This window comes from Penicillium cinerascens (genome assembly GCF_028974065.1).
Source record: "Penicillium cinerascens strain IBT 15544 chromosome Unknown contig_6_segment0_segment0, whole genome shotgun sequence".
NCBI classification, from domain to species: Eukaryota; Fungi; Ascomycota; class Eurotiomycetes; order Eurotiales; family Aspergillaceae; genus Penicillium; species Penicillium cinerascens.
Genome location: NW_026695295.1, coordinates 304,243 through 327,564, shown reverse-complemented (window position 1 = coordinate 327,564; position 23,322 = coordinate 304,243). Strand labels below are relative to the sequence as shown.

General features: G+C 49.7%; 9 protein-coding genes across 9 annotated transcripts; 3 read left to right on the top strand and 6 right to left on the bottom strand.

Annotated features, from left to right (window-relative positions):
* Positions 1–723: 723 nt before the first annotated feature.
* Positions 724–1,993, top strand: N7498_006120 (kinase-like domain-containing protein; the record flags this gene model as incomplete). The annotated part of the gene is made up of 2 exons (XM_058453182.1): positions 724–1,791; positions 1,865–1,993. Coding segments are annotated over 2 exons (1,197 nt in total), but the record flags the coding sequence as incomplete, so codon positions are not given.
* Positions 1,994–2,044: 51 nt separating this feature from the next.
* N7498_006119 (uncharacterized protein) lies at positions 2,045–4,045 on the bottom strand (the record flags this gene model as incomplete). Its single annotated transcript, XM_058453181.1, has 7 exons — positions 2,045–2,190; positions 2,239–2,387; positions 2,440–2,763; positions 2,813–2,924; positions 2,973–3,366; positions 3,417–3,749; positions 3,806–4,045. The coding sequence occupies 7 exons, from the start codon at positions 4,043–4,045 to the stop codon at positions 2,045–2,047; spliced, it is 1,698 nt and encodes a 565-aa protein (XP_058307372.1).
* Positions 4,046–4,472: 427 nt separating this feature from the next.
* N7498_006118 (uncharacterized protein) lies at positions 4,473–6,327 on the top strand (the record flags this gene model as incomplete). Its single annotated transcript, XM_058453180.1, has 6 exons — positions 4,473–4,720; positions 4,774–4,839; positions 4,890–4,989; positions 5,038–5,679; positions 5,731–6,030; positions 6,085–6,327. 6 exons carry the CDS (start codon positions 4,473–4,475, stop codon positions 6,325–6,327), a joined length of 1,599 nt encoding a protein of 532 aa, XP_058307371.1.
* Positions 6,328–7,185: 858 nt separating this feature from the next.
* On the top strand, positions 7,186–8,376 carry N7498_006117 (nuclear transport factor 2 family protein; the record flags this gene model as incomplete). Its single annotated transcript, XM_058453179.1, has 1 exon — positions 7,186–8,376. One exon carries the CDS (start codon positions 7,186–7,188, stop codon positions 8,374–8,376), a length of 1,191 nt encoding a protein of 396 aa, XP_058307370.1.
* Positions 8,377–8,767: 391 nt separating this feature from the next.
* N7498_006116 (fungal specific transcription factor domain-containing protein) lies at positions 8,768–11,133 on the bottom strand (the record flags this gene model as incomplete). The annotated part of the gene is made up of 8 exons (XM_058453178.1): positions 8,768–9,129; positions 9,179–9,744; positions 9,789–10,139; positions 10,190–10,330; positions 10,391–10,573; positions 10,628–10,777; positions 10,833–10,934; positions 10,994–11,133. The coding sequence occupies 8 exons, from the start codon at positions 11,131–11,133 to the stop codon at positions 8,768–8,770; spliced, it is 1,995 nt and encodes a 664-aa protein (XP_058307369.1).
* A 902-nt stretch (positions 11,134–12,035) lies between these two features.
* Positions 12,036–13,040, bottom strand: N7498_006115 (uncharacterized protein; the record flags this gene model as incomplete). Its single annotated transcript, XM_058453177.1, has 2 exons — positions 12,036–12,713; positions 12,777–13,040. 2 exons carry the CDS (start codon positions 13,038–13,040, stop codon positions 12,036–12,038), a joined length of 942 nt encoding a protein of 313 aa, XP_058307368.1.
* Positions 13,041–14,294: 1,254 nt separating this feature from the next.
* Positions 14,295–15,836, bottom strand: N7498_006114 (sugar porter family MFS transporter; the record flags this gene model as incomplete). The annotated part of the gene is made up of 1 exon (XM_058453176.1): positions 14,295–15,836. One exon carries the CDS (start codon positions 15,834–15,836, stop codon positions 14,295–14,297), a length of 1,542 nt encoding a protein of 513 aa, XP_058307367.1.
* Positions 15,837–17,539: 1,703 nt separating this feature from the next.
* mfs56 (uncharacterized protein) lies at positions 17,540–19,580 on the bottom strand (the record flags this gene model as incomplete). Its single annotated transcript, XM_058453175.1, has 3 exons — positions 17,540–18,141; positions 18,194–19,111; positions 19,181–19,580. 3 exons carry the CDS (start codon positions 19,578–19,580, stop codon positions 17,540–17,542), a joined length of 1,920 nt encoding a protein of 639 aa, XP_058307366.1.
* A 685-nt stretch (positions 19,581–20,265) lies between these two features.
* N7498_006112 (aromatic acid exporter family protein) lies at positions 20,266–23,253 on the bottom strand (the record flags this gene model as incomplete). The annotated part of the gene is made up of 1 exon (XM_058453174.1): positions 20,266–23,253. One exon carries the CDS (start codon positions 23,251–23,253, stop codon positions 20,266–20,268), a length of 2,988 nt encoding a protein of 995 aa, XP_058307365.1.
* Positions 23,254–23,322: the final 69 nt, after the last annotated feature.

The following is a 23,322-nucleotide window of genomic DNA, read 5'->3' as shown; positions in this document are numbered from 1 at the left end:
GGATTATTCAATTAGAATTTGCTCACTCTGCCCATTCGTCATTGTGGTTATCTCGTGGATTGCCGGAGTACGTAATATATTGATCAATTAACAGTGAAAAATAACTCTGCATTACTATATCCTTGAATCGGGCAATTTGTAGAGGGTTCATGTGGACCAATGTACACGAGGGGATAGACTTGATTGCCAGATGCTGTGAAGGACTGATAAGAAATCGTCGTCTGTATGCACACAGAGCAAAAGTGGATTCGTTGAAGAGTACAGACAAGCGGGAGGCTCGTTAGGTACATATACATGATGGTCACATGATGGGGTTGTTGATGACGTCACAAGTCATGGCAACTTTACCAGCTCTTCCCGAAACTCACGTCGTAGAAGCCTGAATACATCGACTTTCGAAGATTCGATTTGTCTGAAAAGGCAATTTCATTACAGCGACGTGGGTACAGAATCTCCGGACGGTCAAACATTCGCCGAGCACACGAACAGACCATGCAGGAAAATTCTCCCAGTCCCCATCTACATTATCCCTTCGAACGCGTCCAGTCACCAGATCGCTCTTTATCAACACATCATCACCACACGATAAGAGACGATGGCAGAGAGATACATGATATGGGGAGTGCCCATTTTATCGATGGACTGACCGAGATCTTTGCTGGGCTCGGGTGGTCGACACAGGAATCCGAGGGTCCTTCTAATTCAAGAAAAAGCACCTCAAGCAAAAGCGACCAGGTGCCTGTCGTTGCTTCGAGTTCGCAGGGAACCTCGAAGGATTATCCTGATGCGGTTCAGGCCCAAAGAAGCCCGGGAGCAACGACCGAGCCGGAGAGATCATCGCAGGCATCATTTCCAGATGAATATGGGAAGTTCATCAAAGTAGTCTATTACAACAAAACTAGCACCGTTCAACTATATGAAAAAAAAGCAGCCGCGACTGAACCGATCTCATCACCAACAAAATCTCGACGGAACTCTATGTTCACGAAATTGAGACGTGCTTCTATGCCCAAGGCAACAATTAGGGAACTCTACGCAGTCAAAGTGTTTCATGAAACCAAGCCCGACTCACGTCAGGTGCTTCTTTCTCGAGACAGAAGTGGAGACTCTCCACTTTCTCATCCTAATATTCTCTCAATCATCGAAGTTCTGTACAACAAGCAGGGTAATCTGTGTCTCGTCATGCCATTTTGTATTGGAGGCAACCTGCATACCTTTTTGCAACGAGAAGCCAGAGCAAAGGAATATCTGCCCGTGGAGGAGGTCGACTGTTTGGGTGTTCAGATCTTGCGTGCGGTCGGCTTCCTCCACGAATGGGGTATAGCTCATGGAGATTTGCGACCAGAACATGTACTCCTCACAGGCCGAAGCGCGATCAAGGTGAGTGGCTTTGGGGAAGATGAAGATGCAGTACGGAAACTTGTTCGACTTTTGAATCATGGAAGTTCCACTTCGTCTCCGTCGGGACTCAAACCTGGAGAAGTCGCAGAATCTAACTCGAAGCCACTTTTGTGCATTCACAGAGGGGTTTCGGAGCCAAGTACTCCGTATCTTCCTCCAGAGAGGTTTTCCAGTCGCCGTGACTCTGTTCGTCAAGGCTATACACATCAACACATCTACGATATCCGAGCCGGAGACATATGGGCATGCGGGATGATCTATATGTTGTTACGCGCTGGCGAGCTCCCCTGGCGTAGCGCGCAGAGAATTGATCCTAAGAAATCCTACTCTGAATACCTTCACAGTCGTCTGAAAGAAGATGGGTATGGCCCCATACAGGCTCTCGAAATGGTAAGCTTCACCTAGCGTCTGATGGCAAGATCGTTGAACGGGAACAATATATCTAACGCTCTGAAATTGAAAGCACTGTCGGAATGTGGTCTATGCCATGTTACATCCGGATCCGGGGCTGAGAATCACCGCAGAAGAAATCTTGAGATCTGAATGGGCTCTTTCAACTTCAGTTTGTGAGATTGGAGAGAAGGGGTTATGAAAATCATTCCTATGTCGTTCTTTACTTTTACCTCCCAACAAGAAACATGGTTTACATTCCACACCCATTGGAAATGTTCTTGGCGGCTTTTAAAGCATTATCACAGGCCCGCGTAACTCCCAGGAGATATTCCTCGTTCAAACGCCGACCTACAAGTTGGATACCGACAGGTGCGCCTGCGAACTTCTCGGGCGAATCTGCCGATATCAGCCTTTAATAAACCTCTTCACATGTTGGACACTTACAGTCTCTCCAAACTTTAGCTTCCAACTCGCTCCGACCCTCGTACTCTGGCTTTGCGTCGGTGTACGAAGCGTGGGTAACCGGGACAGTCGTCGCACAGTAATCAAGCACATTCCACAGACTGGTGTAGTTGTCGTATATGAATTTGTATCTGGGAATCTCAGCCACGACTTGAATAATGACACAGACCTATTGAAACTCACTTCTCGGAAGCCGGCCACACTGTACATGGTATCAGCAGCGCGTCCATTTCTCTACCTGTTCCTGTCCTGGTCTTGGTTGCTGCCCATGAGTTCAGTATATGTTTCGCGTACTCGGTTCGTTTGATCTGCGCCTTCCAGAGATCGGTAACTGTAGCTGGACAGTTTGAATCGTCGCCCTTGTTCTCTTTGTTCGCCATCGCTTCGAGCATTTCCATTCCACGTGGCCAAGGCTCTTTTGTTTGGGCGAGGATGCTTTTGACTGTATCTGCTGCAGCGGAACGGTATAGGGCGAACTTGAGGTTGTCGGTGTACAGGGGATCATCGCTACAAAAAATCAGCATTTCATATCGGATGTTGTTTTGGAGGAACATACATGTTAAATTGGATAACGGTGTGTCCCGCAGCTTCCAAGGAAGACTTTGTCTGGAGAAGAGCACGAGAAACAGGAGCGAGAGGTTTGACAATGCCGTCGTCAAGGAGAAGGCCTGAAATGTCAGCGTCAGGAAGCACGAAATAAAAAGGAGAGCACCAACCAAAACACAGCTTCTTTGGTATGTCCACATCACGATATTGAATAGGGAGACAATCAGGATCAGCATGCATCCAGGGTTCGCTCGTCAACACAGCTCTGCTCCATAGTTCAACACCGTCAAGGGACTTTGCCATAGGTCCAACTGAGTTCCGCACCGCCTCCTGACCCTGCATGCCATCTTGGAGGCCATATGTAGGGAAGCGACCAGAAGAGGGTTTCAGGCAATAGAGACCGCAGAATGAGGCTGGAATTCGAACAGATCCTCCGACGTCGGTACCAACCCCTAGAGGTGAGCCTCGGAGAGCTAATAACGCACTTTCGCCACCTGATGAGCCACCGCTAGAGAGGTTCCGATTGTAGGGGTTGGCGGTATAGCCGTAAATAGCATTATACGTCTACTTTCCGATCAGCTTTGCAAATCGCAGTTGGATCCGAGAGTCCTCACCTCACCAGCCATCATGCCTGTTGGGACGTTGGTCTTGCAGAACAAAATAGCACCACTTTCTCGCATTATTTTCGTGATCTCAGATTCTTCGTCCTTCTTTGTAGGTCTGTCGGCATAGGCCGTGTAGCCAATGCTTGCATCAGTGCCGTCAATCTTAAAACAGTCTTTCAGAGAAACAGGGAGGCCGTGAAGTGGACCACGCGTGAGGCCGGTCGCTCTGTACTCGGCGTCTAGTTTCTCGGCAGCTTCCAGTGCCTTATCAAAAAAGACCTCACTGAGGCAGTTGACAAGCTGCTGTGCAATCGCCGCCCGCTTGCAGAACGCTCGGATCACCTCCATCAATTAGTCTCTATCCTCATCATATGAAGTGACACATGTGGCTTGCCTACCTGGTATGAACTATACTCCATGTTGATCATCTTCTTAACCAACACGGGCGCGTCTGTTTCCGTTATCTCCACCTCGCAAGGAGTCAGGATACCACATTTTACAGGGACATCGATGACATTGAGCCTGTCCTGCGGAACCTGGCCATGGTGCAATTGCCAGTCTGTGGGAATGGCACTATCGCGACGCGCTTTCTTGCTCTGGGCAATCCTCTGCCACGGTGCAATGTTGGCCTCGGACATGACCAAAAGCTCAAACAATCAGAGATCATCCAAACACATGAAACCCTAGTACCGAACATCTCACGAATGGAAAACGCGGCTTATCAGCTTATCTCGTTATCCCCAACAACGACCAAGTGCTCCCCGCAGATGAGCCGCTCTGGACCCACTGGCGTACCCGAAAAGGGCAAAAAGACGCAGTTGGTAACGGGTTCTCCGATATTTGATCGGCTTACCCGATGATTATCATCGGCCACTCTTATCGTGGCAACTTGGTACTGATGCAACGCGTGGAGGTGATCTCTGCGGGGAGCACGAGACTTATTTGACAACCGTCGTGGCTGGCTTAAAAATATATTCTTAGCAGACGTTGAGAATTATTGTGAAATCATTTTCCATTACAATGTCTACAGCAGTCGATTGCGTCTCCAACAGGGTCTCCTCAGAGATGGAGACTGGACATTCTGAGAAGGATAAAGAAAAGGAAAGTGGCGACGTTTCTTACGGTGAAATGGCTGAGAGTGCTTCTATTGATGAGCGTACTCTCTTCGAGCGGAAGGCTGCTCTGATCAACGCCGAAATTGATAAATTTGGCTTTGGAAAGTATCAATGGTGCATTTGGGTGCTGTGTGGGATGGGCTATTTCGTCGACCTGGCCTGGGCACAGGGCGTTGGTTTGATGGCCACTGCTGTATTGTATGTCTTCGGCGCTCAACTTTGATTCTGGCATTCTGACCAATTTGACATAGCCAAGAGATGGGGGTACCGCCTGATAAGCAAGGCCTAATTTTCACTTGCTCTAATGCAGGCCTCGCGTGAGTATTGCTTTTTCATTCATGTTCATTCAAAGGCTCACTTTATACAGCATTGGCGCTTTCGGTTTCGGCATCCTCACTGATATCATTGGACGCAAATGGGCCTTCCAAATTACCTGTCTGATAACATCAGTCTTTGGTATGCTCCTGGTAAGTTTCTTTTACATACATCACATAGGCCGCAACTAACTTATATAGGCCGCGTGCAAGTACAACTACGGCGCTGTTTGCGGAATCTACTTCCTATCGTGTATTGGTCTCGGTGGGAATGTCCCCATTGACGCTACAATTGCGCTCGAATCCTTACCTCAAAACCGTCGCTATCTCGTCTCCCTACTAGGAATGTGGCAGCCAATTGGTGTTACCGTGGCATCTGCTATCGCATATGGCACTGCAGCCAGGTACCGTTGCGATGTGAAACTGCCCGCTTGTACCAATGTGAAGACAAGCGAGGCATGCTGCTCCGTTTCGAGCAACATGGGTTGGAGGTATATGGTAGTCATTATCGGTGCCATGACACTCACAATCTTCTTCGCTCGTTTTTTCATCTTCAGATTCCACGAGTCGCCCAAGTTCCTCGTTAGCAAGGGCCGTGAGCAAGATGCCATTGATGTTCTTCACAAAATTGCCAGGTTTAACGGTGCCGAGGTGCCTACGTTGACTCTGGAAGACTTCCGTGAGATTGACCGTGCTGCAGGTGTTGGTTCCAGACAGGATACCACCCCTGAGAACGCTAAGGGAGTCTTCAAGGACGCAATGAAAAGCCTTGGCTTCCTTCGCGGTCTTTTTCTCAGCAAGCTTCAGGCCTTCACTTTCTGTCTACTTGCCGTTGCATATATGGTAAGTAGTAGGAGTCATTTTCGGGCTATCATTAAGGACTAATATCTTCAGGGTAACTACTGGTCGTTCAATCTGGCCGGGTACTTCCTTCCCATCGTTCTCCTCAACAACAATGTGGACAGTGGCACCGACAACGTCAGCGACACATACCGCGAGTACGTGTATATCTATCTACCCGGTATCATCGGTGCCATCGTCGCTCTTATTTCCATTCAGATGCCTTTGTTGGGCAGAAAGTGGTCACTGGTCATTTCCGCCGCCTTGCAAGGTCTTTCCATGGCCATGTATACCCAAGTGAAGGACACTGCCGGCTATGTTGGTCTTAATGCTTTGGAATATATAATGCAAAGTGTAAGTCAATTTCAACTTTGGCAATTTGATGGTTTATTGACTGACCGTTTCCAGTACTTTAATGCGGTGCTGTATTCGGCTTCGCCTGAGATGTTTGACACGACATACCGTGCCAGTGCAAGTGGTATGCTCTCCTCACTGGGTCGGGTCGCTGGTATTGTTGCCCCATTTGCGGGTCAGAAGTACATTGCCCAAGGTAGGTCTGGTGTGCTTTGGCTTGGTGCCGGTGGAATTTGGGTTGCATCTCTTGTCATGTGCTTCCTTCCTATTGAGATGAGGAACAAGCAAATGTACTAGAGGGTCTCGGTACCAGTTAATGAGATGTCACTACGCTTTTCTTGATTACAGTACATAGAGGTTTATCCTGTCATCTCCGATGTCTGTATCGTGATCAGTTGACTTGAGAATTGAATTTACTGCCCTTAGTGCTTTTATTATTATATCTCTATCGAGCTGCTTGCATTAACTATTTAATTACTTTCTCAGAATGGTACGGTCTTTTGCTAGGAAAGTTGACCGGCGTCGTAATACCGTCCAATGCCTGCTGTCATAACCTTCCGATGATAGCTAACTAATAAACTGGGGGAGCCTTGACCGCGGTGGAGTCATCCATCGTTAATCAACTGCTCGGTACCCTAAACCCCGCAAAGATAGCTGTCAACGGTGATCAAGGCCCGCATTTAAGATATCATTTATGTATCTGTTAGTGTTAGCTCGCGCTAAACAAGACGGACATTTTCTATCGAGTTCCACTTTAGTTTTTGGATGTCGGCAGAACCCGACAAGGTCCATCGGCACCGCGCTTTGACCTTCGGTAAACCCGATACTTCCAAGAACTCTATCGTTGTCTCCGATTTCACTATCGCTTTTCATTAGCAAATCATCACTAGATGGCTACGGGATGCGGAGAGCTCCGCTCCAGAAAGAAGGTTCTGGGACCATCGAGTCCCGATGTAACCACCGAAGGTCCCGATGGAGAACAAGAATGACCTTGCATTAGGTAGCCCGATGCCCCTTGACATAGGAGCCCCGACTCCACTGCGGGGAGATGTTCCATAGCTTACCGCGTTAATAAAGCTGAGGTCCCTCGATAAGACACCTTCCTTGAATCAATCGTTTATAAATTGTGTTTGACCTCTTTTTTCAACCACCATCATGACCCCCTCTACAAATGGTGCGGACCATGCCTCGGTCACAGAAGCTCCCCAAAAGAATAACCACCACTTCACTGAGCCCCAATTCCCCGATAATATGAAGGCTGCTATGCAAGTTGAGCGCCACGACTATGTCGATCTGGCACCGACAACACGAAAACGCGCACACTCAATGGAAGGCTTCGAAGACATTTACACCGACATCGTCGATTATATTGTGCGATGCACCCACAGAATTTGGGACGAACGCGATATCGGCTTGATCTACACCCACTACACCCACAACTGCGTTCTGTACGGCACAATGGGCACAATCTACGACCGCGAGTCAGTTGTTCGCGACACTATCCAGCGCCTCGTCTCTCTTCCCGAGCGCCGTGGTATGGCCACGCAAGTCCTTTGGGATGGTGACGATAAGAAGGGCTTCTACACCTCCCACTTGGTCACCGGCTCCGGTCGGCACACCCAAAATGGTCACTGGGGGCCCGCCACTGGCAAGACTTTCGTGTCCAGGACCATCGCCGACTGTATGATCTATCAGAATCGGATTTATCGCGAGTGGGTGGTCGCAGATACCATGGCTATTATCAAACAGCTTGGACTGGACCCCAACACGTTTGCCTATGACGCAGCTAAGGCACTGTTCGACAAGGGGCTCGAGTCCATTGATATCGGCGAGAACCGCCGCATGATCGGTCAGCAAAACCCGGATTGGAAGGCTGATACCTCCATCGCCAACAACGAGATTGAAGCTCAAACCCTGGAGTGGCTTCACGATATGTGGAATTGCCGTATGTTTGGCCGCGTCGAGAAGCACTATGCTCCAAACGCGCAATATCACGGTCCCAAGATGACAGAGCTGTATGGCCCCGCTGCTGTCCTGCATCAGCATCTTGCCCTTCTTGGTTCCATTCCTGATGCTGCCTACATGCCCCAGCACATCTTCTCAAACCCCTGTGAAGAAGGCGGTATCAAAGTTGCCGTGCGTTGGGTTATGGAGGGTCACCACCTTGGCTTTGGTATTCTGTCGGAGCTCGGTAAGCCCACAGGTCTGCGGCTACAGGTCATGGGTGCGACGCACTATCATTATAAGAATGGCCGGATTGTGGATGAGTGGAATGTTTACGATGAGCTTTCTCTGCTTACGCAGATTAAGCTTGGTCAGATGGTTGAGGAGGCGAAGTTGAAGTAAGTGGTTTGATTGGATTTGTTGCATATTGGTATGTATACATCCCGTTGGTGTCAATTATCATGTGTACTTGCTAGGTAGTTGAACCGATCAGCAATACCGGAAAATTCCAAGTCAATGTTCTTTTGGTTCATTTTTAGCCCACTTTATTTATTTCTCTAGCATGAAAGTGCTTCCCATAATCATCTGGCCATTCTTGTGGGAAACAATGCCATTTGCGCTTCTTTTCGACCCGGGGTCAGAGGTAGAGCGGGAAGCCTTGTCCGTTTGAAATGCTTCAAATATTGCGATTACTAGCCTGAAGTAGGGTCCGTTTCTAGGCGTTGCTAAACCCATGTGGAGCTCGAGAATAACGTTGAGATGGATAATTGTCAAACATTGCTCACTTGACTCGTCATCCCTCGTACATATCATCCAACAAGCTCGGCCATATCATTGGCTCTAGACCCGCCTGTTGCCACATTTCCCATAAATCCTCTCCCAGCTGACTTTGCAAGTGCTCTGAAGATGGCTCGTTTGTCTCCGTCATTACCGCACTCGTGCCACTGCTTGTCTTCTGGCCTTGCACATTGCCAGATAGTACCAACCCTGACATCCCGCGCAGAAGCGGGACATAGCGACGCGCTAGATGTCCCTCTGGTGGACTAGCCGCTTCAAGTGTGCGGGCAGCAACATCTACTAAACGAAAGAGCAATGAACCGGAAGTTTCCTCGCACGCTGTCTCATTTAGGTGATGCACTTGAGGGCGAAGGTTAACTAGGTATCGTCAGCAAGTGAGTTCTAACTGCGTCAGAAAATAACTCACTGTCCGTCAAGTTACTCAGCCAACTATTCACAAGGAAGAACGCGGCATAAGCAATAACAACAAAATAATGGTCAATCGCGAAGGACAAAATATCAACCACGCTCGGATCTGGCTCCAGCTGAGCCCAGCCAGAACCACTGTTAACCTCCTTGGAGCTTGGTCTGGATAAGTGGATTAGGATCTCGCTAGACCACCCAATTGCCCATGTTAACGCTTTGCCAGTCCGCTGCGTCGGATCCGTTACGTCCAGAAACGCACACGCATATGAAAGTCGGTACCAGTGCAGCGAGGTAAATGGGAAATGCTGGGTAAATTGGTCCGTCAATTGATCACTCACGCTTGAAATGAAATGGCGCTCAATTAGCTGCACGTCTTTGTCGAATGCTTCGACACTCTCTATAGATGTTGGTCGGCAGCCGGTAAAATGGGCGCCGTAGGCGACACGAAATAATGAGGTGAGGCGGATGTCTGTGTTTTGCACGTATTTGCATTTGAGAAAATTCGGGAGAACATCGTGAAGTACTTCGGGATTGAGGTAGGATGGGCGTCGAGCGGATAGGGCCAGGCTAAAAGGGTTAGCGTGAAACGCAAGTCTTGAAGTGGTGCTCACTAATGATCGCTTTCCACGAGATAAAGCATTGTTCGGAATCGCTGTACATCTTCTCGTGTCACTGTTTCAGGACTCTGGAAACTTATATGGCAACTTCGTTCCAGTACTAGGGATGTTGCCCAGCGGATCGCTAGACCTAGGCATTGCCACGCACCCCCTTCGGAAAAACGGGATCGGAACCGTTCGCCGTTGGCAGCAACGTCGAATGGCATCCAGTGTGCACACAACATGAGTGCTTGGACTGTTTCGAGCTTTTGGTCGTCATTTCTAGGGCGGAGTGTGACTCGCATAATCTCTGCATCGAGTAGGTGCACTAGGTCGGGGTATCGAGGGTGAAGCCAGCAAGCTTTTCTGCGAGATCTTAGCCCAGGGATGTTGATCAACATGCGGAAATTACTCACTTTGATGAAGCACCCCAGAAACGGGCCCCGACACTGAGAATAGCGAGGAACAGTAAAATGCTACTTGAGCGGACCCGGTCAATGTCTGTATCAAGGTCCACATCCAGGAAAGGCGCGTTCGGATGACAGTTTGTGAAATACCTAATTAATTCATAATTTAGCTTTGAGTTGTTAACTTCGAGCGCAGTTCATGATACTGACAGTTTGAATATAACATATGTCTCCCCTTCTGCCAATATCGACCGGGCGATGGGATCGTGTATTTCAAACTCGACTGGGTCATCTGTTTGGAAGCTGTTTAATGCTTTCAATGGACCATCGGTATTGATAGGGCCCCGGGGACTGCATAGGCTACGACTGTCGGAGTTGGAGATTGATCCTAAGCTACGGGGAAGCGTTAGCCCAAGTTATTGTGGAACCAAAGGAAAGAGGCCTTACGAGGTAATAGGTGATGATCGGTAGTTTGGGTGAGATAACGCCGGCTCAAAAGAATGCATGAAGGATGCTCTTGATTGGGATCGCGGGGTATTCATGAACTCAGCGTCGTCTCTCTGTGCCGTGATAAGCCGCCGTTCCAGATCAGCAATCCTATGTACAATGTTATTACTAAGTCGGCAGGATGAGTAGGAGATAAGGCATATACCGTGATCTCAGCGAATCAAGTTGCTTCGGTATTTCTTCATCTGTCACGGATGTATTCGGGCCACCGGTCGGTATTCCCGTCAGCGCCGGTTGTACATCTCCGCTGAAGGTTGTTAGAGCGGGAATTAATGTTGCTGAGGCCGTTTCCAAGCATGTATTGACCGCAGGTGCACGACCAAAACTGGTTGTAGAAGAACCAGGTGACCTGAGGCGCAAGTAGGGATTATGCCGTGGATCCTTGACCTCTTCCTGGAAGCTGCATTTGACCTTGCGCGTGGTGCATGGCCGGCATTTGATTCCATGTGTGAAGCCTCCGCACTTTTGCTTCCTGACACGGCTGTCAGTAAGCTGTCTATAGGACTGCTGTTGTTTCATCGGCACAGCCGCCGGCTTTGCCGAGAGTGCTCGAGAGTCCGATCGACATGCAAGGGGGCATACCTATGTCTGCACTGTACACATGCATGTCCCGTCCGGCCAGCCGGTAGGGGGGCCGAGCTCTCCAAGGTATTATGATGAGATGGCATGTTCATGCACAGATGTATCAGAAGGGTAGCAATGTGAAAAGTGAGGCCGCACTGCCAAAACTACCGGCGCGGAATGGACTCTGTAGCCCTAGAGGACATCACGAGGTTCCAGCATGGCGGCGATAAGATGGGCCTATTGATAGGATAGAATGGGTATTAAGTGGGGACTGCTTAGCGGCAACGGCGGCGATTTATCAGGAACCAAACCCCATTTGTGAATGGTTCCAAAAAGACGCCGTAGTCCCCCACATCGTGTGCGGGGAAGCTTGGCCGAAGGACGGAATCTAGCGGCATCACAGCAAGCGCTTGGTATTAAGTGCGGGGGTATATCCCATAGAACAAATCCCTGTTGGGGACCTTATGGTCTTCGTGAGCTAACTGGATGCACGACCCTTCCCCCATGGGCCCACAAAATCCTCCTCTACCATTTATCTAAGGGAAGCCGGAAACGGTCACGTCAGTGACAGACAATTTAGTATTGAAGAATGAAAACCATTGAATATTGCATGATATCTCACATAACATTCGCCAATGTCAATACTAAGGGAAATGATAATCTCCCAATACATTGACATGAGGGAGCCCTTGTCAAGAGTGTTTTGACGAGAAGTTTCAGTTGAATAAGCCCAATGTCGGAAATATTGTTATAGTGTGCTCCAAGAAACCATCCACGGGAAACTTTACGAGTTGCTCACTGTAGTCTGGAAATCTTCAGGCTCGCGCCCCAAAAGCTCCCCAAGGAGGGGTGATACGTATGCTGCCTCGCCTCGACGGAAGGCTTCAAAGGTTGTCGTCCACACCTTGGAGTGATCGACCCCATGATACAGGAAGTTCGGCTTAACCTGAGGCTGCGCAGCAAATTCATCTTCGGAGACCTGGTGGATTTTGACAGGTACTTTGGCCACTTTGCCCAGAATGTCCACTGACTCCTTCAAAGACACCACTCGGCTTCCCGAAAGCAGAACGGTCTTCTGAAGGTACGGGAAGCTCTGCGGATCCTTGATGAAACGTTTTAGAAGCTCAGCAGTGCCCTCACCCAGCTCTTCACGCTTGACCCAGGCAATACCGGGTCCAGACCCGTCATGTGGGATCTTAATCTCACTGACAGGGTTCTTCAGGTCAAAGAAAGCAGTATAGAGCGGGTATGACTCGGAGTACAGGCCCTCACGAACCACCGTGTAACCAAAGTCCTTATTCGTCCGAGACAAGTGCTCCAGATACTTCTCTGTATCCAGGTGAGCTTGCATAACGTGAGCCACAGAGGTTTTGTTCTCTGGCTTGCCACCATATCCTAGAGATCCATAGAAGATATGCTTTACTCCGCTGCGAATGGCAAAGTCAATGGCAACCCGATGACGCTACTCGCACAACTGTTAGTACCGTTTTGAAAATTTCAGGGTGGATTCGCTTCCGCATCTTACCTCAGATCTGTGTTCATGCTCAACTGAAGCATATGAGATCAGGAACAGAGTATCCACGCCGTCAAAAGCATGCAAAAGGGTTTCATCATCATCATAGTCCGCGCGACGAATTTTCGCACCGGCAGAAGAAGCGTCACTTAACTTCTCAGGGTGACGAGCGATGAAGGTAAGATTTTCGGATGGAAGTCGAGGTAGAAGATGCTTGACAGTGCTTCCACCAATACCGCCAGAGGCAGGGAAAACAGCGACTCTATCAAGAGGCATTATGAAACGTGTGCGACTTAATGCGACTTGGATAATGTGAGGAGAATTTCGGAAACTGTAAGAGTGACGTTTGCTAGTTATCACTTGAGAACCTTATCTTTTTTCAAGAGTCACTGGACCTGATTTGTAACAGAACCGGCCTGATTTGGGTCCGGTCGGAAAGATTCGTTATTTTAAGTTAGATGCCACAAAGTATCATTTGTTAAGTCGGGCATAAACAGCGGCGACTTTTGACGCATACTCGGGCTGCCGGCCCACCCGGACTCGGACTCGGTTCCTCGGCGATCTCGTTCCGTTGGATCAGGTGATCGTCCTAGATGTAGAAAGATTCGTCTCATCCATTGCCTTCCCAATTCAACTTCTTCCATGTTCGGAAGACTCCCCTGTATCTGTCAAGACGAAACCTTGCGAGATCTATAGGTATAGAGACTTAAGATCGCTAGTTGCGAATTGATCATTTCTGGCCACCAGATATGGAAGCACAGGCCCTAGTAGCTATATTACCTACGAAATATAAGGTAGAAACCCTAAAATTCCGTGCGTACGGATTCAACAATGATTAGGCTGTCACGTAATAGAAGTGGACTCGTGTGGTCTAGCACGGAGATAACTCGGGGAATTTTCGAGAATTATCCTTATTACTAATACGGGTCAACCATCGGAACCATTCCCCACACAGTAACGGAATGTAAGGCCAGCGGGTTCGAATTCACAACTACGTATGGGTTGACAACTTATGTGGACTTGTATGGACTATGAATTCCATTCGTCTCTACAGAGATACAATGTTTGCTAGTACGGAGCAAATCAGGGTATCGCAAGTCATATTCCACGTAAGTTCGTTCTGGACGACCTCGAAAGCCGGCATCGCAATGCCGAGTGATTCGGAGCGATTATTTTCAATCTTGACAGATAGGCTAACCTATCTAGTCTCTAGTGCCCTCCTACGTCCCTACTAGAGATTGAGGTTTTAGCTTTAGTTATTAGTAGAGGGTAGGAATATAAGTGCCCAGTTGGTTAAAAGAGGTGAAGGTAAGAGAAATAGAAACGCTACAGCCCTTTATCTTTATATATATTTTAGAGGTCTTCCCCACGACTTATATAAGGCTTCTTCTTATTCAATTAGACCTTCATACAAATTGCCAGATTTAAGAATGAGATCATTTCACTTCTGATTTAGTCGATATATTACGTACTCCGACAGCTCACACGCTGACAAGAACCACATTAATAAATTCATGGCATCTAAATCATCTAAATATCCTCCTTCTGCTCAACACCCGCCTTCTCTTCAGTCTTCATCCACATATCAACCTCCGCCGCCTCACCCTGAAGCAAATGTCTCGCTATCGAAACAATAGACCATGGCGTGGGCGCATCACGGAAGACATGATTAAGAGCCTCTAGATTGCGATTCATAGTCTCCGGGTAGAAGAAGTAGACCGTGAACGGAATGCAAGCCGAGATCACGGCATACACAATATAGTACCTATATCCAATCGTGTCCAGTGCGACGGGGGTGATCATGACAACGACAAAGTTCCACAGCCAGTGGTTCGCTGTCGAGATAGCTGACATGGCAACACGGAGGCGCATAGGCGCGACCTCGGTGCAGTAGAGGAAGTTTCCACCCAGGAAACCGACAGGGTAGAAGGAGTTGAAGAGGAAGATGAAGACAGCGGAAACGACCGAGGCGGTATGGTTCTGGTCGAAGCTGTTCGTGATCGCTAGGACCATCATGCAGACTGCCATGCCGGTACCGGAGATCATAAAGATCTTGCGTCGGCCAAGGCGGTCGATAGCGAAGAAAGCGATAAAACTACACATGAATTTCCAGGTCATGGCACAGGACGCTAGGATGCGGGATAGGTCACTGGTCATGTGGAGGTTTTCTTCGAAGATGGTTGAGACGTAGGTGGAAATAAGGTTGCCACCGCACATTTGTTGGAAGAATTGAAGCGAAATGCAGACGCAGAATCGATATAGAAGACGCTCATCGTCGGGCTTGTTTGGGTTGAAAAGGTCCATAAGCGAGGCGCTGTCGACGGACACTTCCAGGGAGGTTTCGATACCGGAGATTTCAACACGGACGGCTTCGTCGTCGTCGGAAAGACCCTTGTACGCGGCGAGACTCTGAGTGGCCTCTTCGACGCGACCGACAGTGACAAGCCAGCGAGGAGACTCGGGCAGGAGGAAAACGGACGTCATGAGCACAAGGGAGAAAAAGAATGAGACCACGAGCGGGATTCGCCACTGCAAGCTGCCGTCGACCTTGCTTAGTCCAAAATCAATCCAGTTGCACAATGCATAACCCAAACAGATACAGATACCATCGACGATAACATGTTGTCCACGGTGTTTGGCTGATGTGCACTCTGACTGCCAGACAGGAACAGCGACACTCAACTGTCCAACACCGAGACCGAGAAGAACACGACCGACGACGAATTGCGGAAGGCCATAAGCAGCAACCTGCAATACCTGTCCGATGATAGTCAAAATAGCGCCCACGAAAATAGTCCAACGACGACCAAGCCGGTCACCGAATCCAGTGCAAGACAAAGATCCGATCAGAGCACCAAGCTGGAAAGAGGCAATCACAGCACCCTTTGCAGTAGAATTTTTAGCTCGCACAGCACCTTTTGTGTTGACAGTGTCGATCTCGGGAAACACTTCAACCCAACTTTGCAGCGTAGCCAGGGGACCAACGCCGGACTGGTTATATCCAAAAATAATGAAAGCAGGCGCGACAATAAGAAGCGCCTGCGCCACGCGAAGCGTCTTGCCTCGAAGCATCGTGTCTAGCCTAGGAATCACCGAGGGCCACTCTGGATTAGAAAAGAAGAAGACTATAAGAGGCGAACTTCTCGAGGTTTATATTCACCACGCTACTCCCCGGGTGAGGGACCCCAGTGATGGGCGTGGAGACCCCGCGTGAGAATTCTGATCGCTGGTGGGGGCTAATTACACGTTGGTGGGTGCGTCTGATTACCAGGCTACTCAAAATTTTCGAATTGCGTCGACCTTCTGCTGAATTAGCTGTTTTCTCTGTCTCCATTGGGGAAAGTTAGGGTTTGGGCCCGGTGGGCGGCGCTGCCGTGTCTTGCCCGTCCCGGATTCCAACCGGGCTGGATCCACGGGGGTGAGAAATTAGGGATATTCATAGGCTAATTCACCTTATGAAGGAATGCCGAAGGTCGGGGCGGTTTTCGTAACCTTGGAAATATGCTCTTGGTCGCATATCCTTCCTTATCTAAATAACTTTTTTTCCCGGGTGCCCCTGAAGTATGTACGATTTTCCGTACTTGGGAATTGAGCTTTGGCGAAGCATTTATTTCCGGCTTTGCCAAGCAATCAATCCGGTCTAAGCTAGAAACATATGTCGGTGATCTTTCCCGGTCGGCCACCGTTTCCTACTCGGGCCGAGCGCCGCGGATTGTTTCTCGGGATTAGAGAACGAAGTGGTTGAGTAATGGAGAACTTCACTTTACGACAGTTACGGCTCCATCCCCACGTTGCGTAAATATGACCAGAGGCCAACTGTGGCATTAACTCCTTTGATGCAGCCAAGGTGCCAGATCTCCCCTGGTCGAATATCTTGACGGGGTACTCGGGCTTTCGCGTGGGAGAGAGACGACTTGACAGGGACCGGGTTGCGTCAGATTGATCGGTCCGGCGGCCTGAACCTATGAGCGGCCACCCGAGTACAGGTCTGAGGCTAGACAGTGAGGCTTGTTTGGTTTCGTTTCTTCCACGTCCCCACCGCCAAGATACTGGCCAAGAAATCCACTCTCGTCGCTGAGGCCAATCCAGGGTCTGTCCGGGCGTAGCGTCTTCCGCCAAGTCGGTGGAGGAGGATGGAAAGCATTCTCCGCGCTCCACCTTTTCGGCCATCCTCCGAATTCGTGCTTCGTATTAGGGCGCGTTCTGTGCATAACACACAGATTTTCCGGAAATCGGAGGTTGAAACGATCACGGCTGGCTCTGGTTTTCTCCCACTTTGTTGACTATGCTGCAGATTGACTGTTCTCCGACACAACGAGAGTTATTTATGATTTAGAGATTTGTTATGTGTCCCTGTCTTGCTACTCAAACAAAGTTTCTAAGATATCGCGACAATGGACTTAGCCGCGGAGGATGCTCAGTCAATTTTCAGACGGTTTACCGAAAAGTTGACCGTTAGATCGACCGCAAAAGTGGCTGACAGAGCCCCGTTTTATACTTGTATATATAATTCATGATCAGTTTTGTTTTATGTCGGTATTCCTTACGATTTTACCTTCCGGTGTTGACTACACCGTGATCTCCTAATTCGAACTAGATCCGACTCTTGACCCCAACGAATCGTGACCGGACCAATACCTTCAACATGGACGGGATGGGCAAGTCAATCAATCGGGTATGTATCTTGAATTTGAAAAAGTCGGTCTAGATAATTATATATCTCAATGCAAAATTTAGGTCACTATCACTGTATATCCACCGTACCATTGGGCAACCTATTCAGCCCTCTCAGGGCCCACCGCAGAACCACCCATCTCAGCATCCTCCTTCTTTTCCATAGCCAAATCAGACTCTTCCCGTCTCCTCTTCTCTCTCTTCAAATCCCTCCGTATCAAAGTATTCCAAAGATAAGGCCGATTAGCAACCTCATGGCTCCCATCCTTCGAAAGCCAAACATTCCCAAGCAAGGTAGTAAGTAACACAGAAAGCCACATCACTGGTATCATCGCAATAAATGCCCACTTAATTCCGGCCCTCGGATCAGACTCAGCGGCGCCACTCTTATTGGTGAATACCGTAGTCATGATCGTCAGACCAAGTAGACCGCCGAACGGAATCGCGAAAGAAACAAGACAGGTAATCTGCGCTGTCCTCGCGGGAAAATAGGCAAGGCCGTGTAGCGATCCCGGATTCATGCGGATTCCGACACCGTGTCCGACTAGTGCCATCATCCCGTAAATCACGCTTTTTGTTCCGGCGTGTACGCCCCATGCGAGGACGGTGATCCCGACTGCGGATGTTATACCCCCGAGAAAGAGTGATGGGAAGGTTTGACGTGGCCAGACGTTAGAAGAGAACATGGCCATGTAAGCGCCGGCTGTATCCATAGTTAGCTTCAGTTTCTCATGGGGATGAAAGGTAATGCGTACCGCCCAAGCCAGGCAGGAAATATAGCAGGGAAAGGCCCGCATGCCCAGAGCTCGTCCCTTCCACAAGCGCAAAGTACAGATCCATGAAATACATAACGGCAAACATAGCAACCCCAACGGAAATATTGATCAGAAACAGCAACCCGATATCACGATGCCGCAGTAGTTCCCACGACATCATAGCCTTCTGACGAGGAAACACCTTTGCCATAACCGAGCCTGGCACCATAAAGCGCTCGTACACAATCCAACCAATGGACAAAACACCACCAATAATGATGGGAGCCAGTACAGATGCCGAATGCCAGGAGTATGTGCCCCCACCCCAAGTCAAAGCCAGAATCAACAGACCAAATCCCCACAGGAAAAGCATCTGACCACCATAATCAATAGTGGAAAGCCTCGCCATGAAACGCCCGGACCTTGTCGAGACATTTACACCTTCCATCTCCACAATCGGTACCGGACCCTGCAAGTCATTCCTCAAAAAAACAGCGACAACGACCATAGCAACCACCGCAATAGGCAAATTGATAGCAAAACACCACCTCCATGATGCCTGCGTCAAATAGCCACCAATAACGGGCCCAATACTAAATCCCACCCCAGAAATAAGTGCAAATATGGTCCAATTGAGTGCGTACTCGGAGAGAGAGACGCGATCAGCGAGGATCGTGCGGATAGAGATGTTCACACCTGCAGCACCAACGCCTTGCAGGGCGCGGCCCAGGAGAAGGACGGGAAATGAGGATGTTGGGGCGCCAGTGCAGATTGCGGAGCCGATCATCATTATTAGGACTGCGGTTTGCAGCACCACGTGCCGGCCGAAGAGGTCGGTTAGTTGAGCCCAGATGAAGAGGAAAGCGGCGGAGGTCAGGTTGAAGGCGGAGATTATCCAATTTAGTTGTTTTATTTGGTCTGGGAAATTGTTAGTTTGGATTGGGATTTGGTTGGTACGGGTAGTGTGATCAAGAAATGGTGACTTACTGAAGTCCTTAGCGATGAACGGCAGTGCTGATGCTACGATCGTTGTGTCCAGTGCCTGCAGGCAGAAGGGGCTGAATAGGCCGAGAATGATCTTCCATCGGTATATGTTTCTTTTCCGTTTCTCTGCGGCCTCTTCGGGTGTGAGGTTGTTGTTTTTCTGATTCTCGTTCAGTTCTTTGGCTTTGATTGGCCCGGTTTCAATAGGCACGGTTTCACCAGGCGTAGATTCGACTTGTGTGAATTCCACTGGCGCGGTTTGCCCTGGCGCGAGCTCGACTGGGGGCTGCGACATAGTCACAGTATCATCCGTTTTATTTGTATTCCCCGCATTATTCAAAACTGAAGCCTGAAGCCGCCTCTCTTCATTCCGTTTCTTGATATGCCTGTAGATCAAAAACATGATTTCGGGAGTCCCTTCACCGCGCAGAGACGTGATGAGATGCCCAAGGGTTTAACCGGGAAATCCTATCAACTTATACCTCCTATCCATGCAAAAAATAAAATTCGACGAAAAAGGATTTTTCACGCGAAAAATGGGGCAGCGGTGCTAAGTTACTATTGACTCGTAGCCCACGTCAACGCGCCGTGGATTTGAGTTCAGAAGGCTGATAAAGGCTGAAAAAGCTGCACCGCCGGTTGGCTGGCATCGCGAAATCTGACCCAGTTTGGGTTAGTGTGCCGACCGTCCGAGCCGCACTGGTTCCCCGATTGGGACACGTCGTATTATCAGCCCCAGATATGGCGAGTTGGTGTGCTATAACGGGTTACCATTGCGAAAATTTGTCTAGTGAATGAGCCTTCCAGGATCAGTGGGGCTTGGTTATTGAATCTTACTTTCCTCCCCAGGCAGCATTATATCTTGACTAAGTGGCGGAGCAGCACTTGGATATGTCTAGAAGCCGGGCTGCGCGAATTTATCGATATGCGCATGTAGCCGTATTGGCACTGCCCGGGTGGAACTTTCATGTCTGAGTTAATGTCGATTTGATGAGGATACTCAGGCTCAGGATCAGGCCCAGTTCTGTCTACCTAGTGAAAGCCCCTGATCCGTTTAGCCCAAGGGAGACTGGCTCGCGAACAGAATATTATACAGAAGGATCCTCCTCTCGCCATTGATTAACAATATGACTCTCCCCTAAATTACCCTTCAGCACAAGCACCATGTCATCAATGGCCGACAGAAACTTCAAGTACGAGCTGACCGCCACGCAATACCGACGATAATCCTCGTTGCGCACCAGAGCCGTACTGAACTCAGCCTTCCGATTCTGCGCATGCCAATTTACATAGCATCTGTTCAGTAGAGGTGTAGGCAGCCGCTCAGGGAGGGGATCGCCTGTCTTCAGCGCCTGACCAATCACCCCGAGGACGACCATGACCGAATCAATGACGGAGTCATCCAGAATGCCAACATTGTGGACAAGCCGATACTGCAGTTCCAATGGCAGATATCCCGTAAGAGCCAGCAGTCGGCCCAAGGACTGGTTAATATCTTGGCAGAGCTCCTGCATGCGGAACAGCGTCCCTTGGTCGAAAGGGCCGAAGCTGATCTCAAGTTTCAGCAGGTTGATGGGCCCTTGCAAGGACAGGAGGGACTCTGCTAGGTCAAGGGATATTTGCTCTGCAACGACGTTGACAGGACTGGGATCATCCGATCGGGCCCAGTGGGAAAGAAGCAAGGCGTAGTGATCTGATAGAAGGCGGATGGTGTTAAAAAGTGTCGTGCGGACGTGTCGACTGGCAGAGGGAGGGCGAGGGAAGATCTGGACAACGAAAGCAGCGACCAGCCCCAGAAGAACGGTCACTAGACGTTTGTAAAAGGCTGCATATCCCCTTCCTGGGAGGCCATATTGCTGGGTATGGGCATCGTCGTAACTAAACCCCACCACTAACACATAGGTCACGCCACTCATGACGGCGCATGGCAGTAGCGCCGCTGGCAGGAATAGGCGCCACCACACCAATACCAGTGTCATCACTCCGGTGATTGCAGCCATCCCGTATGCGTTGCCAGGACCATGACCTGAGCCAATATACCATGCCACCATGCCCATCACGCCGCCAACGATAGTGCCAATCGTTCGACTTATGACCGAGAAAGTAAAATCCGCCATGTAGATAACGACCCCGATCTGAGCCGTAATAGTGCCCCAAATGCCTTTTTCACGGTAAAAGAAACCCGCTGTCGCTGGCAGAGACGCCGGAATAGCCGTTGCAATGGTCACCACCACCATGCGGATTGCATACATGCCCCCGGCGTTGGTAAGCCAATGCCATGTCCGCCGGACAATCCGGCTCAGCATGCCCTGTCGACGAGTCGCTCCAAGGCCGCGGCTGATACGAAGCTGCCGATGCGCTTCCTTGATTTGTTCTTCCAGGGCGTCGGGATCATCTCCCGTCCCGATCGGTCCTGATAAAGGAGCTCTCTGACGCCCATTGACCAGCCAGGATATGGCATAGCGTATTCCATATGGATACCATATGCGATGCGTGGTGCGCGTTTTGGATAATTGCAGGACGTGAGCCAGAAGGTTTTCTATTCCTGTTGCAGCTCCAAGAATCCTTTCTTCGATTACCATGCCCAAAACTAGCGCTCGGAGGGCATACGGACCTTGGAGCTCCGGGGACTTGAGATTTCCGCCTCCGTCAAAAAGGTCTTCGTGGCTCTCGATTAATTTTTCCGTCGTCTCCCTAACACAGGTCTTTCGGGCCGACCGTAGTCGGTCCAAGATCTCCTCCCCTTGAGCGACCACTCGCTCGAACTTCTCCGCTGGGTGTCGTCGGAGCCAGCGACGGGTGTTAACTAGACGAATACAGTCGGCGATGGCGTCGGTGGCTTCCGAGCACACCTGCAATACTTCAGTGGTAGACACTCTGAGAGCTTCCACGGTATTGGAGCGGACGTCTCCCATCTCTGGCGCATGCAATGCGTGTATCATATCCATGCCTTCGCGCAACTGCCGATGTCCAATTTCATGAGGCGGATTTTTCGGATCTTTAGCACCCTTTTCAGGATTTGATTGGTCCTTCATCTCCCTGATCTTCTCCTCAGTCCGCTGTCGAGCAATATGGAAGTCGAGCAGAGCGATCTGAACGAGCATCGCCTGTCGGACGGGAGGGAGTAGACCCCGGACATCTTCAACGCCCCATCTTCCACGGGAGATATCTAGCGGTAGAAAGGCTATCATCGGCTGCATAGATTTGAACAACTCAATGGTCTTCGCCTTGGCAGACTTCATCTGAGCCAGTTCCGTGGGTTGCGACGCTAATCTGTCTCGCGTAGTATTCAATGTGGTCTTTCCCATACGAACAAGTTTTTCCATTCGATCCAGAACAGCGAATGACGTCGACTGTGGGAAAAAAAGTAAACAGCAGGCGAAACCAAGACCGATCCCGATAGCGCCCGGCTCAACGAGTATTACGGCGAGTCTCCAATCCCAGGATGGAGATGTCGGGCCGAAGAGCAGGAACAGGTCCATGATGATGATGCCGAATATTTCCGCGAGGGCGAATTTCTGATTCCAGACCCGCAGTCGAGCCATAACGTATACGAAGACGCAGCTCATCACGTAAAAGATCACAATGATCCGAGCATCGAACATGAAGCCATCGTGAATGAGCTTTTCTTCCGTTGCGGTGACACTTTGTCCGGATTGCTGGGCCTGTGAAGCAGCTTGTTCTTTTAGTTGAAGCAGTTTTGCCATGGTCTGCGAATCCGGCCGCGCCGCCAAGGCGGCTTTCATAGTCACAAGTCCCCAAGCCCATGCTAGGCACATCCCGAACAGGAGGGAGAAAGTTGCCAGGAGGTAGACAATCAGGATGCTACTTGGCGGCACAATGTAGAGTAACAGTGCGCCGAAGAAAGTGGCGATACCGATACTGTGCAAGGCCGGGCCGATGAACATTAGTAGAGATGACACCCATATCGCTACCCAGCAGCGAAATAGCACTTTGAAATCGTGCGTATTGAAGTGATCTAACCATGCTGGCAGAGAAAACCAAGCGCGGTGAGAAGACGATTCAGGTTTGCCATTGGCATTATCTTCAGCATCGGCTGGTATTTCTTTTGCCATTTTTGCTCAAATACTAGCTTAGTGATTGCAAGAGCCTCTGCGAAGGACAGAATGTAGTGGGGGATGGAT